Source organism: Hippocampus guttulatus, chromosome 12, assembly GCF_054856545.1.
Source record: "Hippocampus guttulatus isolate MCC_2025c chromosome 12, RoL_Hgut_1.0, whole genome shotgun sequence".
In the NCBI taxonomy this organism is placed as follows: domain Eukaryota; kingdom Metazoa; phylum Chordata; class Actinopteri; order Syngnathiformes; family Syngnathidae; genus Hippocampus; species Hippocampus guttulatus.
The window spans coordinates 8,397,668-8,415,193 of NC_141272.1; the positions used below are offsets into that span (position 1 = coordinate 8,397,668).

General features: G+C 42.3%; 3 protein-coding genes across 4 annotated transcripts in view; 1 reads left to right on the plus strand and 2 right to left on the minus strand.

The window, feature by feature from the left end:
* Nucleotides 1–2,180: 2,180 nt before the first annotated feature.
* On the plus strand, nucleotides 2,181–4,448 carry LOC147197216 (homeodomain-interacting protein kinase 1-like). Its single transcript, XM_086125752.1, has 2 exons — nucleotides 2,181–2,229; nucleotides 3,214–4,448. The coding sequence occupies exons 1-2, from the start codon at nucleotides 2,181–2,183 to the stop codon at nucleotides 4,446–4,448; spliced, it is 1,284 nt and encodes a 427-aa protein (XP_085981878.1).
* A 918-nt stretch (nucleotides 4,449–5,366) lies between these two features.
* Nucleotides 5,367–8,028, minus strand: LOC147197217 (endonuclease domain-containing 1 protein). The gene is made up of 6 exons (XM_086125560.1): nucleotides 7,987–8,028; nucleotides 7,812–7,900; nucleotides 7,608–7,708; nucleotides 7,130–7,244; nucleotides 6,423–6,579; nucleotides 5,367–5,916 (listed from the first exon to the last, which is right to left on the minus strand). The coding sequence occupies exons 2-6, from the start codon at nucleotides 7,887–7,889 to the stop codon at nucleotides 5,525–5,527; spliced, it is 843 nt and encodes a 280-aa protein (XP_085981686.1). The 5' UTR covers nucleotides 7,890–7,900; nucleotides 7,987–8,028; the 3' UTR covers nucleotides 5,367–5,524.
* A 4,348-nt stretch (nucleotides 8,029–12,376) lies between these two features.
* Nucleotides 12,377–17,526, minus strand: part of dpf1 (double PHD fingers 1) — a 35,431-nt gene continuing 30,281 nt past the window's right edge. For both annotated transcript variants that reach the window (XM_086125623.1, XM_086125622.1), the window contains one exon: nucleotides 12,377–16,836. In XM_086125623.1, coding sequence (XP_085981749.1) covers nucleotides 16,766–16,836 — 71 coding nt within the window. In that variant the 3' untranslated portion in view covers nucleotides 12,377–16,765. The remainder of the gene's footprint in view (nucleotides 16,837–17,526) is intronic.

Here is a 17,526-nt window from a genome sequence, read left to right on the forward strand (position 1 = left end):
ACATCCTACCTGTGTGAAGTGTAGTGGAGTTTCTGCAGCAACGGCGACTAAAACAAAATTACGAAGTAGACTGGACATAAACCACACACTTGAGGTGTCATTGTCTCCTATTACCCCGAGATGGGACTGTCTGATTGCAGAAAATCAAGCTCGGGGGTGTGGTGAGTTATCAATTTCATGCACTTTGAATTTGCGTTGTATCGTATTTTGAAGGCATTAAACATTACCATAGCGATAAGAGTGTTGCGACCAGATTAGACGCTCCTTGTGTTTATTATTATACAGTATTTCGAAAACACCACCGTTTTCATGCAGCTTATACCATATTATTTTGTTGTATCAATCCGCCACACTTTAAATGCCGGTCCCTGAAAATATCGTATGACTTAAACCGGTCCGTGGTGCAAAAAAGGTTGGGGATCCTTGCCCTAAACAATACAAGTGTGAAATAAATTAGATGGATATTGCATGACATTTGAAAGGAATTGCTGTTGAGCTTAATTAATGTTGAGCACCTATGAAAGTTGCGATTGGATGCATACGTGTGCTCACAAGCATGAGTTTAATGCCATGATTGATCACTTTAAGGTGAGGAGAATAAATAATTTGTGGCTGCGGTTGTCATGACTCTAATTACTCTGTTCAAGAATGAATACAGTCATTAACTTTTACGAAGCAATGAGGATGTAGTTTAAGTTCCCCATCGAGAACTTGTTTCCACAGTAGGTGTGGTGCAAGCGCCTAAAGCAAAACCTTTGATAACAACGAACCGCTACTATTAAGGTTGTGTTCAAATTCTGTAGTCGTGGAGAAATTATTTTCCAGATTTCATAATGATAAGGGTAAATGTATCAGTTAATATCTAAACCAGGGATGGGCAACTTAAATAATGGAGGGGGCCACAATTTTCATCAGCGCTACTGGGCACACGCCGGATCACTCACTTCCTAATCAGATGTATGACAAAAATGCCATTTTAGATATGCACAAAACACATGTATATCATGTCTGTTTTTGTATGTGATTATTGTATTATTGTTAATATATTACATTTTTTTCATAATGAATTTCTCAACGCATGTATAAAAGATCCAGTCTTCAACAACAAAGAGTTTCAACAACCAAAAACATTTTGGTTTGGGATTTTTTTCCCCCTCCTGTTCTAAGGGCTCTTGCATAGTGCATAGAAATTACCTTTCAGAGACAGCAGCACAAAACTGCTTGAATGACAAACCACATACAGTGCAAGCAGTCATTTGGTGCATTTTTTTCATTAAAAAATTAAATGACTCAAAATATCTGTTACTCAGATGCTATCTTTGTCTTGCATAACTTTCCAAATCCTCCAAAAAAAAATTCGGCCTACTTGCACCAGTAGGCCGATAGGGCAGTTAACAACCCAATACAAACGCAAATAATCCATGTCTGCCATCGTGTGGTGAATTATTATAACACATTTTATTTGAAAATGAAAATTTCACACTACTTAAAGACACTTCACAACAAGAATTAAGAAACGGAGGACAAGAAAATACAGTTGAAAGCAAAAACATACAGAAACGGCGAGGAGGTCTGCATTTGACGGGGGTGCGGAATGAAAATTACATTTTACAGTGGACGTCCATTGAAATGCATGGGGGTAGGGGGTACTGCAAATAATCTTGCAAAAACGCTGACAAAACTATATGATATGCCCCCTATCCATCTCTATCTATCTACGTGCTGGCTCGTTTGTCAATAAAAAGCGCACGCACTTTGAAACGTCACTTAGTGTACAAAATATTACAGACACAGAAGAGCTCATTTCTTGTGGTAGTTGTGTACAGACAACGCCAGCATACGAACAGTAGCTAAAACCTCACAAACGCCTGCAGGGGAACTTTGCGTCCACGGATGTCCACAGTTGAACAAATATTCTTTGATCATGCCCCGTTATGACGCTCCGAATATCTGCAATGCTAAATGCACTTGTTCACAGATTCCAGAGAGCAGTTCGGCCGTCTTGAAAGTTGAGGGATCTCCTCAACTGCATTTCTTCTACGCTGTTCTGCTCGAAAGGGGGCTTTTCAATTCAAAGAAGCTCTCTATTACGTCACCGACCAGTTAATTGAAAGTTCCAGAAAAAAGGGTTAGCCGTCAGAAGAACTGCTGACGCCGAAAAGCAAGCGGAACTTTGTACGATGTCTTCATGGACAAGCTCGGAGTCTTCAGCCTCATCCGTTTCTTCAAGTGAGTGCACATCGGTGACTACAATGGCAATAGGTCAAACGTAAAGTCTCTTTAAAATTATTATTATTATTAGAAGTAGTAGTAATAGTAGTTGTTGTCGTTGTAGTCGCGTTTTCTCGCATTTTAGGTTAAGACAATCTATTTTAAGCTGTTGCAGCAATACAGATCGTTTTGTAATCAAGAAAATCACTTAAAAAAACACAAGAGGGCCAGGGAGATGTGAAAAAAATGGAGCCATGTCCTCATTGGGCTTCAGAGCATCGCGCTGTTCTACTATCCTGCCTGTACTGTACTTTAATTCATGTCATCACTCATTTGATTTCTTAAATTATGATGTTATCATCTGATACCTTAGACACAAGCATGTTTACGCTTACCGCTGCACCAATGCAACCGCATTTTAACCAATATTATTACCGGTAATTTCATATTCATTTGTTCATTATCTTTTGAATTATTATGTTGTGAACAAAAACAATTTTGCAATTGCAGAGGGTTTTTTTGTGTACTGGAAGAAAAAACATTGCTTTTCCTGGCAAAGTTTGCGAGATAACGTAATTTTTTATTTTTATTTTTTGCAAGGAAACACTTTTTTTAATACGCACCTATGTGCGTTCGGGTCAGATTAGTTGTTCGTCTCTGTGTGCCCGGCGATTGGCTGGCAACCGGTTCAGGGTGTCCCCCGCCTACTGCCTGAAGACAGCTGGCATAGGCTCCAGCACCCCCCGCGACCTTTGTGATGATAAGCAGATCGGAAAATGGATGGATGGCTGGATTAACATGATTACTTTTATTATTTTTATTATAAAACACTTGTATTTTCAAGTACATTTTATTCATATAATAGACAGTTTTATGCCCTTTACATATGGACCAAGTCCAGAGGCACCACGCTGCTCACAGACTTACGGTGTTCTCAATTCTATTTCACTTAGATTTGACTACTGACTTGACAGTAATGTCCTGTGTGTCCTTGTTTTGCAGTGAAAGTGACGAGATCTGAAGTCAAGATAGGGAAGGTTTTGTACAGTAAGTCCAATGCTTACTCGGTCCTTGATTTCATCGGCGAAGGCTGCTATGGGAAAGTGGCAGTGTGCAAAAGTCTGGACACGTCAGAGATGGTGGCTATTAAGATCTTGAAGAATGACCCTTCCATCAAACAGGACACAGACAAAGAGCTGTCCATACTGAAGATGATCCGTGATATGGATGCAGATAGCGCCAACGTGGTCAAGTTCTTTGAGCAGTTTGAGCACGAGGGAAACATCTGTCTGGTCTTTGAGGTATTGGACTGTGATCTCATTTATCTGCTGGAAGAGCGACAACGTCAGCCGTTGTCTCTGGACGAAATACGTGTCATTGCCCATCAGCTTCTCGTGGCCTTAGTCACTCTGAAGCGTGTCGGTATCTTGCACACTGACATCAAACCCGACAACATTATGATTGTTAATAGGAAAGAACAGCCCTTGAAGGTGAAACTGATTGACTTTGGCAATGCGATTCCAGCATCCAAAATTAAGCTCGGGTTGGAGATTCAACCGGTGGGATATCGAGCGCCGGAAATTACCCTCGGCCTCCCTTACAACGAGAACATAGATGTCTGGAGCGTCGGCTGCATCATGGCCTTCCTGTTCCTGCCTGGAAACCTATTCGCTGTCAACTGTGAATATCAAATGATGAAACATATCATCTGTGTTCTGGGCCAGCCCGAAGACCACCTGCTTCACGCTGGGAAATACACCGAGAACTATTTCACTGAAGATGAGGAGGTTGGTGTTTCTCAATATAGGCTCATGACAGCAGAGGAGTTTGAAGCGGCAAACAATGAGAAACCCAAAAACCAGGATACTTGCAGAGAGCTTCCCAAACCCCTGGAAGATATGATTCAGTTGCCCCCCGGGGGAGACTGCGGGGAGGGCGAGCTGGACAACAGGAAGGCTTTCTTGGACCTGCTCAAACAGATGTTGCATCTTGACGGACATCAGAGAATCTCTGCCTCACAAGCGTTGCAACATCCTTTCATTACGATGGCCCAACAACCCGACAGTGGCAGCCTGAGCCCTGTGACAGACAAAGAAGTGTCGCTTGATCAGCTACGAATCCCCGCCTCGGATGGAAATGTTGACCTTGAGTCCAATAAGAGCATGTTGAAGAGGATTCGCAAATTTTTACGCAGAGTGACCGCTGCATTCTATCGCATGGCAACGCTACTGCACTGATTCCTGTTTCCCAATTTAGCAAAGATTTTCATTTAAGTGAACTTGGAATCGTATTTTTTAGGATGAAACAAATTAAGATGTATGAGTCACAGATTTATCGTTTCGACTTTTTGATATTGTCATGACAACGTCTGGGGGGATTTTGTACTAAACGTGGGAATTATCTGATTACAGGTAGAATCTCAACCCTGATGGCCCACTCATTTGAACTGTGAGCAATGTCTAAAAACGTGTATTGTATTTGCTAGGGATGGGAATCGATAACCGGTTCTTGTTGAGAAATAGTTCCCAGAGTCTCAAGTCCTTGGCATGGTTTGCCATTTTTCTTGCAAACAGTTCCCTTATCTGTACCAGTCGGGAAGAATGACGTCACCAGGCACTTGGCCTCGGACAACAACATGCGTGGCAACAATATTAGCTAGCTTGGCTTGCAAGAAACATGGCATCTAATGGTCAAAAGTTTGGTTGCATTTTACAATCATGAAATATAGAACAAAAAAATTGTCAGCTATTATTTTTTGAATGATAAAAAGTGAATGGGGTCAAATTGACCCTAAGGATAATCGGAGGATTAAAACCACACTGTTGGGTTTGTCAGCTCATGTTGCTTTCAGAAATGTATTTTACAGATACAATTAGGACATAAAACAAAAGTGTTGCTAATCTTAATATCTCTTAATATCGATATGAGAAATGATAAAGATGAGAATCATTAAACGCAATCGAAATGGAATTGGAATCGTAAAAATATGATCAATTCCCATCCCTAATACTCGCTGTGGCCATTTCCATCAATGATATTCCGCGATTGGAAAAATATATTACGATGTAGCAAATAGTTACATTACATATCAACAGTGCAGAGGATTTTATGTCTTTGTGGTCAGTGGGAAAAGACTCGTGGAAAAAAAATTGGAACGTTCCTTTTTATTCATTTGTTAGCATTGAGTCAATGCACAGCCGCCATGCTGCGAAAGGGAAAGACAAACCGTTTTGTTTTGCCGTTTTTCAAAAATAGTTCTTCACAATTTGCATGACATCTTTTGGCAAAATCCCCCAAATAATCCATCACCAAATCAAATGTTGCAGCTGTTGTGGAAAAGCTCTCCTACTGGTTGATTTGAGAACTGCTGCAAGAACTCTCCAAATTCATCCAAAGACAATTTCTCCACCCAGTTGTCTTCTGTGTTCCTGGCTGCAGCCGCGCCACCCTGAACGGGCCTGTCGTTGTTGTCCACACAGCAGTATGCGTTCCACACGTAGTCTGGGATGTTGACACGCCTCACATTGTTCTTGACAATCCAATTGTCCGCAGAGGGTATTGCACCCACCAAAACATAAGCCTTGGAACACTTTTGGCGGAAAAGATCATTCAGCTGAGACTCATGGATTCTCCATGCGTTCTGGTTCAATTTGGGGTTCTGAGGAACCACGTTGGTGAGGGTGAAAGTGGCATTGCGTCCAGGAACTGTCAAAAAGGAGTGGAGAGCAATTAAAAAGGGGGAGCAACCCTGACTGAGAAGACAATGAGCTAATTCTCCAAATACACCATCCATCCATTTTCTGATCCATATTTCTTCTGATTTCAAAACTAGTTATCAATCAATTCATTGTGTAGAACTATCTGCGATCATGTCAGGCGATCATCATGTTCACATTCAAAACGGACCTTGGTGGGAAATCATAATTACGGCGTGGCTCGTGACCAAAATGAGTTTTACACCCCTGGAGTCTTTATGTTCCCCGTTAGTGACAGTCAAAGGTGTATGCCACATCACGCTTTTGCTGGAGTCGGCTTCAACCCACCCACGACCCAATGGAGGGTCAGTCGTACAGAAAATGGAGGACTGACACCACCAGTTGAATACGCGCTGAATACGTTGTTGTTCAAAACAGCTAACTGCGTTGTCTATTTGAGGCTGGTGAGAAAATAAATGTGTCTGTACATGAATTGTATGTCAGCGTTTGGATTACCTGCATGATGTCCATTGGGGTTCAGGTGACCTCGGTCAAAGCCAGAGTGTGTGTAGTCCTCATTGAGAGCCTGTTTCTCGCCTAGGTAGATCCCAGGATGATCTCGCCCCAGCCAGTAACCATCCTTCATTTCTGCTTGCCATGATTTATTGACTAGCTAGAAGAACATCACAAACTCCACTTTCAACAGATGTCACTACAGACACAGCTGCCTCTGCTTTTATGAGCTGAGGGTGTCACTAACATGGTGCATGTGAGCACCAGGTAGCCCCCCCCCCCCCCCCCATGGACCACATCAGCAGCCCACAGGCCTGTTGTGCAAGTAGTTGCACTCGTGAGGAGACATTGTGATTTCCTAGGTAAAAGTGATCATTTAAAAAAATATGTTGATGTTGCTCACGTTCCTACCGTGTAAAATTATTGTTGGTAAATTATTGTGAGAAATCCTTAATAACTGATTAATAAATGATTAATAACAACATACAATTCAAAGGTAATTTCAGCAGATGTATTATTTCAAAAATGTACCTCTATCTGGTCGCCCTTGAAAATTAATCAGCACTCAAGAAGTAGCTCTCAGTTTCAAAAAAGCGGGTGACCGCTGTAACTAGCTGCACTTCATCATGTGTTGGCTTTATCAAAAGACTTAAGAGTGTATACGGTATACAATTATTATTATGATGAGTATTGTTCTGCGTTGTACCAACCTGAGGCTCTACAAACCACCTTCTCTCCCGTCCACCTCCATTGCTGGGCTGGAACACGTATGCCGAGTAAACCGCGATGCGATGGTTTGTGTCGTATAATGTGGCAAAGTGGTACCTGCAAGTGTAAAGAAGCTCCTTCGTTGAAAAGAAGATTTTTTTTTTCTTTCATGTGCTGACCAATGATGTTTTTGGACACACTTGCGTATGATTTGGAAGAGAAGGTGTGTCCAAAAAAGTTACACAACCCATTTTGGCTAGCGGTCACATTGTAAACAACTCATCTCGGATGAGTTTTCGTGTGATTTTTAAAAATTTTTTTTGTAGCCAACACCTGATCACCATTCGGAATAAAGTAGAACAGAAATAATGAGCTACACCCTAATCCAAATTCTTAACCTCTGACCTTGCAAAATGAGTGTGGATCAGCTGTCTCAAAACGTATATTTTGTCATATGGAAGTTATACTTCCACTTTTTACCGGTTGACAAATCGCTGACAGAGACGAGCGGCGCCAGGTGTTGAAGACCCCCAACTCGGCACTTTACTTTTGTAGAAATACTTCAGGCATTCAGGCACATCCTGAGGCAAAATATGAAGATAATACAATTACAGAGAGCACAAACATATTCACATTATTTCATTCAATGCTTGCTTTTGCCAAATGGTATGCAACCACACAAACCTCAAATTGTTCCACAAGGTCCGCGTGAACAAAAAGTAAGAGGGACAGAAGCGTGTACAGAGTTGCCAAGGTGTCCATTTTGGGTTTTCCTTGATTGAAAAGAGCAAATATGAACTATTCGCCGTGTAGCTCCGGGCGATATTTTTTTGCAGTTCATGTGTGTATGTCCACTCACCACGCCTCACACTTGTCAGCTTCCGCAGTGTGCACCGAGGGGAGAGGGGGGGACTTTCATATATACAGTACATGGCTTCACATCACCTTTCACCTTCTTTGCTAACTTTCTTTATCTCGACTTAAGCCAACACGTGAGGAAAAAGTGTGTGTCTGTGTATTCTTTTACGCCAGCATTAGGTGTAATCAATTCAAACTGCTAGATATAAAGAAAATACTAAATAAATATTTTGATGCTTTTTTTTTTTGCGGTTATGGTAATTGTGTACTCAAGTATTAACAGACACGTATGACCACTGCGGAAATTATTATGGTACGCAATTTTTTAAAAATGACTTTTTGATGATTTGAAATATTTTCTTTCCTATTACTCTGAGCACTTCAAATGCAAAAAAAACCCATGAGGCAAACTGATAATGCATTGGAGGCATGTTCATTTGACACTGTTTGACAATAGAGAGCTGAAACAAATGTGTCACCGAGTGGTGCAAAACATGCGTCAGTGTGCTTAGCAGGTTTGCTAACAAATTTGCACACGGCAGCACCGGGTTATCGATTTCTTCAGGTGTTGTTTTTCCCACGATCACGACACAGGTGGTGTGATAACATTGCTCAAAACTCTTGCCCTTACTTGCATCGACATGATCACATTACCCAATTAAGTTAAATTAGCCAAACTATGGACACTTTGATCCTCTCCTCTTTCATCTATAACTGCTTCAGAGAACAAAGTGTATGCAGAAAAGTGGTGAAGATTGCACGACTGTCTGTGTCCTATGTGTTGTGTTATTTTTGTTATTTTGACTTCAAAATGGCGCCGCGTGAGTGGCTGCCTTTCAAGCAGCTCCTATATTTTGTTGTTCTACTTCTTCCTTTCATAACTTTGCTGCTGTGAATCTGGAATTTCTCCATTGCGAGACTAATAAAGGTTTTCTTATCTTATCTTATTGTATAGACATGTAATCGGGGTGGATTCTGTTAAAACATGACTTGAGCTACCGTATTTTCATTCTGGAAAAAATGGCAATGGAATTGCAATGCCTTCTTTCTTTTCGTTTTTGCTGTGGCAATATTTTCTGGACTGAATGATCAAGAGTTGGCTATTATTCTTGAAACAGGAGGACATGTTGTGAGGAGCAAACACAGACTGAAGTATTAAACATCGTCTGAGGAACACACGTAGTAGCTGTGCTGAAATTTTTTTCCGGGAATGAAAAACCCATGCCCCCCAACACACATATTCGGTTTTCACCAGATGCACCTGCGTGCCAATTGTAGGTTGTCGATGGATGTTGGCCAGGTAGTCAGGATAAAAGATGGACTTTTGCTCTCCCCCCAATATCAGTCAAGTTTATTTATTCAGTTGTTGACGGCCATTTGAATTAAAAGCACCACCTGAAGATTGGATAAGGTTTAATTTGAAATGAAGCCAAAGAAAGCCATGCAGGCGAGCCAAAACAGACAGTGAGCATTGGGGATTAGACAAAACAAACCGAGCTTTATTTAATCAGCCTTGTATTTTCCCATTACTTTGCTCTGTATTCATTTTTCATATTAAGTACTCAGCATAAATCTGTCTGAGAGACATTTGGCGACAACGCGTGAAGTTGTGACTGCGTATGCGCCGTCTAATTCCTTTATTATGAAGGTCCCTGAATGAAACGATTGTTTAATGACACGTATTGTTTTGATTGTTTTTTTTAAACACAATAAACAAGAAAGGGCGGGCAGATAATAAAGTGTGAATCAGTGGCAATTAGTTTGAATGATCAAACGTTATTGTCTGGAACTGATCAAAGAAGAAATCAAGCAACCACTGTATTTTTGCATTCACCTGAATTATCACGATCAACATTTCCTCGTGAATTGTGGTTAGTTGGCTTGAATAATATTTACCCCTCCATCCAGGCACTGCATGCATTCGAGCTGTTTTTGCCTGAGGGAAAGAAAGTGGATGTTACTTAAGGCTGCCTCTAGGTTGCAGTGTTGAATTGTGGGGGGTTTTTTTTCCACTTCACCCGCTTGTTCTTTTCCCCTTTCAAATTGCTATTGCAGATTATTCAATTGCTCCTCCTCAACCAGTGAAATGTACTCGACAAATTGATGATCTGGTCTGCTGGCCTGTGTTATCAGAACTAATACAAATCATGAACAGTTGATGAGTTCAAACTGTCTGGGGCTGATAATCATTAAAGATAACCATGAATGGCACAAAATTATAATCATTTTATAATTTGCTTGGTTATATTTTGAAAAGATTTATGGATTTGGTTCCACAAATCATTACATTTATCAGAGCAAAAACAAAAACAAAAAAACATTACTAACATCCACCCATCCATCCATTTTACACTTCGCTTTATCCTCACAACGGTCGCGGTTATAGTGGAGCCTACCCCAGCCGTCTTCGGGCAGTAGGCGGGGGACACCCTGAACCGGTTGCCAGCCAATCGCAGGGCACACAGAGACGAAGCTGGAGCTGGAATTGACAACACAAACAGCCCTTACACTCAAGCGACAAACGCGAAATTCCATCAAATGTGAGGATGAAGCGGTTCGGAAGATGAATGAATGAATGAATGTTCACTGGTCAATGGTCATGACGTGTTTCCGGTGGAAAATACGGAGGCTCACGAGCTTCTGGCTTCCATTTATTCTCAACTACCAAGACACCATCTCAAGGTAAAATAAACTCATTTATTTGCTTTAATGCACCACCAACAGTCATGAAAAAAAGAAAAAAAAGAAATACTGAAGTACTGTACAGCACTCCTAGTATTTCCAGTTTCCCCCACCATCATCATACAAGCAAATGAGAGGTTTTAGTCCACTTTATCATGTAAAATGTTGTATGTTTTGTCTTTCAATTTTTACTTGTCTGCCTCCACCAAAGGCAGTTGGCTCGACCGAAATTTCGAGGCAGACAGAAGAAAGAAGGACAATTCCATCTCAAACTGATGCAATCCCCCTCCCGCCACCACCAATCTACAAACAGAAATACAAACCCTCTCCACTTCTTCTGCCCCCTCCTCTCCTCTATCCACTTCTCTCATTGTCCAGCCTCATTCATTTTTAATTTTTCAGTCATTTCATTTCAGATGCATTCATTTTCAATATATTTATGTATGAGTCTTCCTGACCCCCCCCCCCCCCCCCCACACCCACACACACACAGCCCCTCCCCCGTTTCTTTTAAACTCTGCTCTTCCACCCTCTCTTTCTTTCTCCATCCTCACCTCTTTCCGCGACTTCATCTTTGCCTTCCCCTCTCACCACCCCCCCTGCCCCAGTCCATCCCATTACTGTAATCCATCACTCCTCCATCAGTCACCATGCAAACAGGCCTCCAGGTTACCATAGAAACCACCTCCCGGCCTAGCACCGGATTGCCCCTCTCTGATTGGTTGGCAAAGGATTGGCAGTCTCAGTCTGTCTGGGAGATGTGGTAATTGGCTGGTAAATCACACGCGCACACAAATATTTTAATAGTTATCAAAGGGAAACTGAGGTCAGCATGATGAAGCTGAAGATGGCGGTTCTCGGCTGTGTGTGTGTGTGTGTGTGTGTGTGTGTGTGTGTGTGTGTGCGCGTGTGTGTGTGTGTAGGTATGCGAGTGTGCTGCATTCACTCAGGCACGGTTTTTTTTGAAGGTTTCGGAGATGGTGGCAGGGGTGGGGGTTGGCTTTGGAAGGTTTTGGAAAGGGTGCCAAATATCGAATGCAGGAAGTATTTAAACATGTTTTCAAAGCCCATTTCAAATCTAAAACACCTCTACTCCCTCAAGGAAGCAGCTTGGTGTCTGGCTTGTGGAAGGAGGCAGAGAAGGGAAAAGGGAATGGTTGAGCAGCTCAACTACACCCTGCTGTTGTTGCAAAGTCAGGTCTGGTCAACACAGACACTGTGATGAATGTCTTTTCTGCAGGAATGCATCACAAAGAGGAAAAACAAACAAACAAGTGGACCTGCCCTGAATAGCAAAGTCTGCTTGCCCTTTTCTGCAGGTTTTCAGAAGACAATTGCAAACCCCTGATGTTGCCTTTTTCAGAGATTTCAAGTCGGCCATTATTGACCAAAACAATTCCATGATACATATTATTGGAGACATTATTTTTTTGACAAATGTGATGGTTATTCAGATGCACTGGAGAATGCTGAAAAAACTGCTTGATTTCAAACGTGTCGTGGATCAACTTGAACTAGTCGCCTGTCAATCGCAGGGCGAGGGAAGAATTGGCATTTTATAACCTATTCTAGGAAATGGTGGTCACCATAGCTTCATAATTGCACCCAGGAAAAAAAGAAACATTTTCCCCCAGACCGAATAATTTCCATTTATATGCTCCCATAAAATAAATGCGTGCATACAAACCAACAAATGACAATACAGCGCATTCTTTTTCAGTCTCATCATTTTAATGAAAAAAATCGGAGTCAAGGGAAGAAAAAAAATGGAGAATGTTGAATTTACAGACAATGATTGCAGTAATGACAGCATGAGAATAAAAAGTGTCGAAGAAGATTTCCTCTTCCTCTCAAGGTAGAAAATAGAAATTAAAACTTTTTATCCAGGGTTATTTACAGAGGACAATCAGATTGGGGGGAAAAACTGCAAAAATGATCATTACACACTCACACACATACAGTTTTTGCAATTACCTTCTTTTTGGTGGGGAAATTAAAAAGTGCAAGCTCAGACTGAGCATTTACCAAAAAAATAAATTAAAAAAAAGCCAAGAATGGCAAAAAGGAGGGATCAACTCTGACCTTGCCACCGCACATTTTTTGAAATTGGGTCTAGTTTTGCTGCTTTAGATTCCAATTTACAATAACATGATGTGTGTCCCACAAAATGGCTGCCGGATCCTTTTCCACCTTCAAGCGCCAGGGAAGCTTTTCATTTTAAAGCCTTTCCAGTTACCTTTGTCTTTATCCGTTCCTCAAAATGCAAACATTCCAACTCTCAATCAAGGAGCAATCTGCTATTTCCACTTAAATTATGATTTCACATCCAGTCGACTGCTTGGTGGATTTACCCCAAACATTTTGGCAGACTTTAGTAGGCTTTCGAACAAACGTACAATTTGCATGCGTACAACACAGTGTGGTGCGACAGTATCCTCCGCTTTTGCTATTGTTTCAATGACCTTTTTTCGAAGCAGTCATTTTGTCAAAGTAAAACTTGGACGGATGCAGGATAATGCAAAATGTACCAAACCAAACTTAGTAAGACAGACAGAGAATTGCATTTTCACCATTTGAGTTTGCGTGGCATCAACGCATCTCCCAGCCGCCCGAATGATAATGGCACCGCCAGTTGGTTGTTCACCCACCATAAACTCGGAAATAATCTCACTAATGACTAGTCGCGCAAACAGAACATCACCGATTGTTCCTTGTTGTTATTTGTTACTTTTGTTTGACTTTGGCAGAAGACTGCGCTGTACTGGGTGACGTCCTACTTCCACACGCTGATTGCAGCATTGGTAAACCAACAAATCTAATAATGGATGAAGACTCTTTCACAAGACTGCAAATTGAAAATTACATGTCCCTCTCGCTCTGTTTGTAAAAGACACTGCGCATCTCAAAGATGAAATTCATTCATTCATTTTCCAAACCGCTTTATCCTCACTAGGGTAGCGGGGGATGCTGGAGCCTATCCCAGTTGTCTTCGTGCAGTAGGCGGGGACACCCTGAACCGGTTGCCAGCCAATCGCAGGGCACACAGAAACGAAAAACCATTCGTGCTCACACTCACACCTCGGGACAATTAAGAGTGTTCCATTAACCTGCCATGCATGTTTTTGGAATGTGGGAGGAAACTGGAATACCTGGAGAAAAGCCACGCACACCTCTGCACTGTGAGGCCGACGCTCTAACCATCTCGACCACCGGGTTAAAATCAATTTCCTAAATTTGATTCAGCGTTTCCTACCAGGTTAGCCAGATATGCTGGGTCGGGATAAGATTTTTTTTTCCTCAACATAAGACTTCCCAAAGTATGTAATAGTTTGCATCTTTAATGAGGCGTGGCATTTCCTCTGGTTGAATGACACATATGATCATGCTGGTTTTAGTGGTTTATTGTGCAGCGAGAGAGCGAGAAGCGGGGGGGGGGGGGGGGGGGGGACGGAGACGGAGACGGACGTAAGCCTGATAACATTAGGCTTCGCTGAAACTTTGATCACCACGCCCATCGATGCGCATGTTATGACTGTGACGCATAAGCAGACATGTTTGGATGCAACTTCAGCTGGTCAAAATGAATTTGATTTATCAGAGTGGTTGTTATTAATAAATAAAATGCAATATTTGCTCATGGGATTACATTATCCATCCATCCATCCATTTTCCGAACCGCTCGATCCTCACTAGGGTCGCGGGGGTTGCTGGAGCCTATCCCAGCCGTCTTCGGGCAGTAGGCGGGGACACCCTGAATCAGTTGCCAGCCAATCGCAGGGCACACAGAGACGAACAACCATTCACGCCCACACTCACACCTAGGGACAATTTAGAGCGTCCAATCAGCCTGCCATGCATGTTTTTGGAATGTGGGAGGAAACCGGAGCACCCGGAGAAAACCCACGCAGGCCCGGGGAGAACATGCAAACTCCACACAGGGAGGCCGGAGCTGGAATTGAACCCGGTACCTCTGCACTGTGAAGCCGACGTGCTAACCACTGGACTACCGGGCCGCCCCGGGATTACATTATTTTAGGCAAAGTAAATTGAATACTAAAGATAAAACCGCAGTTTGAGCCCAAAATTTGAGCCCCAGAATATTGAGGGTGTTGTAGCAAAAACACACCAAAAAAAGAAAAGACCACACCATAAGGAGCCAAAAATAAACATGCAGTGCAAAAAAAAAAAAAAGGCGTCTTGAATTAACTGAATTGTATTTTGTCAAGTGGTTGCACAAAATAAAATAATCTGGATCCAGGTATATTTTTTTTAAGTACTTAGTTGTATTGTCTTAACTTAAAACATGTTTCTGGTCCCAGATGATTTTTTTTTGTGCAATCACTTGGCGCATTAAAATTGAGTAAATTAAAAAATAATAATAATAATCAGGGCTTATCACAGAATTGGTGTTGTGGAATGCCTGGTCAACAATGTGTGTCACAGTGAGAACTCCAAGATTCAGTCATTTGAATTTGGTTTTGCACATATGTACCACTTGAGCTTTAGCTTGTGACATTTCCTGCTTAAAACAATGACTGCGTCTCACTTGCATCACTGCTGAAAACTGCTTGAACAGCAAAATTGTGTGTTGAATTTATTCCATTTTATTTCATCAAGTGTTGCTTCCAGAAGATATTATCTTATCCAGATTTCATTCACATAAAGCATTGAAGTTGATTACATATCTCGTTGAAAAATGTATGCGGTTCCAGAAGATTTTATTTCGTGCAAACACTTGACAAAATAAAATGGGAGTAAATTCAACAAAAACTTTTTTTTCAGAGAGGAAAATCTTGCTTTTCCTCACATTCAAATGTCCTCTCCGATACTCAACTGCCATTGCCTCACATGAAGAAGCTCCCATCCGGTGCGGAGCCAGCTACAGCTACCGCACTGCTCGGATCCACACACACACACACACATGCGCCATTTAAAACACGCCTAATATGGTCAAAACAGCTCTTATCACAAAGACATTATTGCGATTTAAGTGTGCTTTCATCTCAATTTCAATTAAAAACATTTCCCCAAACAACCCAAATAATTACATCCAAATGAAAAGTAATGATAATAAAAATGAAGAATTAAAAAGAGGCCAGACAAACTCTTATCTACACAACGGTCCTACATTCTCAACACACTGACAATATGCAAGCACGTGGTGATGTATTGGCTTCACAGTCATTGTCTCGCTGAAGTGGAAGGTTTTTGGAGAGTTCCTAAGCTGAAAAAGTCATTTCACGGCCCCCCCCGCCCCCAAATAGTGTTTCGTCAGAGACCGCTGATTTGAGAAGATCCGCTCTCTTCTTCAACATGTGAATATGAAGTGGACAGTGTGAGCTTCCAGAATCCATTCCCAAATCATTCATGAGGAACCCATACAGGGTGGTTTGCGCTCCACACTTGACGGTGAATGGTCTTCAACAGTTTACTTTTAGAATGACTACTGAATTCTGTACAATTACTGGAAAGTGCTCAGGGCAGCAAGATCTGACACCAGTTCATTGCGTCAGACTTCAACGTTCATTTTCCAAAGTTTTGTTATGAGCGAAAAGTCACTGCCCCCGTTGCTATCCGGGGTCTTCCGAGCCACGTCCTCTGCTTTGCACCTTTCCGTCTTGTTAATTCTCACTCACTACTTGAATGAGTTGCAGCCAAAGATCATTAGGGCTCTTCTGTGGGCCCTTAAGGGGGCTCCAGTGGAGTAGTATTGCTCCAAAGTGCCCTTGGCAGACTGGAGTGTATGTCTTGTGAGCAAACCTATTGCCAGCTGATGAATTCTTCTGCACCAGAGGACAAAAGGGTGCGCTGTGTGTGTGTGTGTGTGTGTGTGTGTGTGTGTGTTTTGTGTCGTCCATTCACAGCCGAGGGGTGTGAATGACAAATGGATGGTGAAAGTTACGGCATAGCTCTCCTCAGAAGCTGTTCAGATGGATGTCGCTGGGGTCCTGCGCTGAGTCAAAGGTCGCAGGGTTCTAACGCTGAGGCGCATCGGCACTCCGTGAAAAGGGCAGCCGAGGGACAGACAGACGGAGGGAATGTTTGGGACAGGATGGAGGGCCAAAAGGATGAGAGGCACGCAAAGCTAGCTCTACAGATTAATTGAGGGTGATGTAGGCTGAGGCCTTCTCCTTCAGTTGTCTCAAACACAGATGACAGCTCCAGCTTCCTGAAACACACACGCGCACAAATCATTGAGTTTAATCACTGCTATTGTAAAGCCTTTTGGATTAATCCTTCATCTCAGAGTGTTAAGTAATGCTGTAAATGAAAGCATTTGGGCCTGTGTTTAGCGGATGGAAGGGATTTGACAAGTAGGTTAGTATGGGTTTGCGGTTTGTGACATTCATTAAGATTCAAAAGTGCTGCGTGCGTAAAATTACTTTGACGCAGGGGCAGTTCATGAATGACTGCTGAATCCGATCCTTAGATAATTGTGTGAAATTAAAAAAAAAAAACAAGAAAATGTGTGGTCAGAAAATGGCAGCGCTGCACTAAAGTGACATTGTTTACCAAGTAACATTTGTGCCAAGGAAACAACAGGTTACTTATTTCCATGACAACAAATCAAAATCCTCAGGGGAGGGCACCCACAAAAATCATCCATCCATCCATCCATCTTCCGAACCACTTAATCCTCACTAGGGTCGCGGGGGGTGCTGGAGCCTATCCCAGCCGTCTTCGGGCAGTAGGCAGGGGACACCCTGAACCGGTTGCCAGTCAATCGCAGGGCACACAGAGACGAACAACCATGCGCGCTCACACTCACACCTAGGGACAATTTAGAGTTGTTCAATCAGCCTGCCATGCATGTTTTTGGAACGTGGGAGGAAACCGGAGTACCCGGAGAAAACCCACG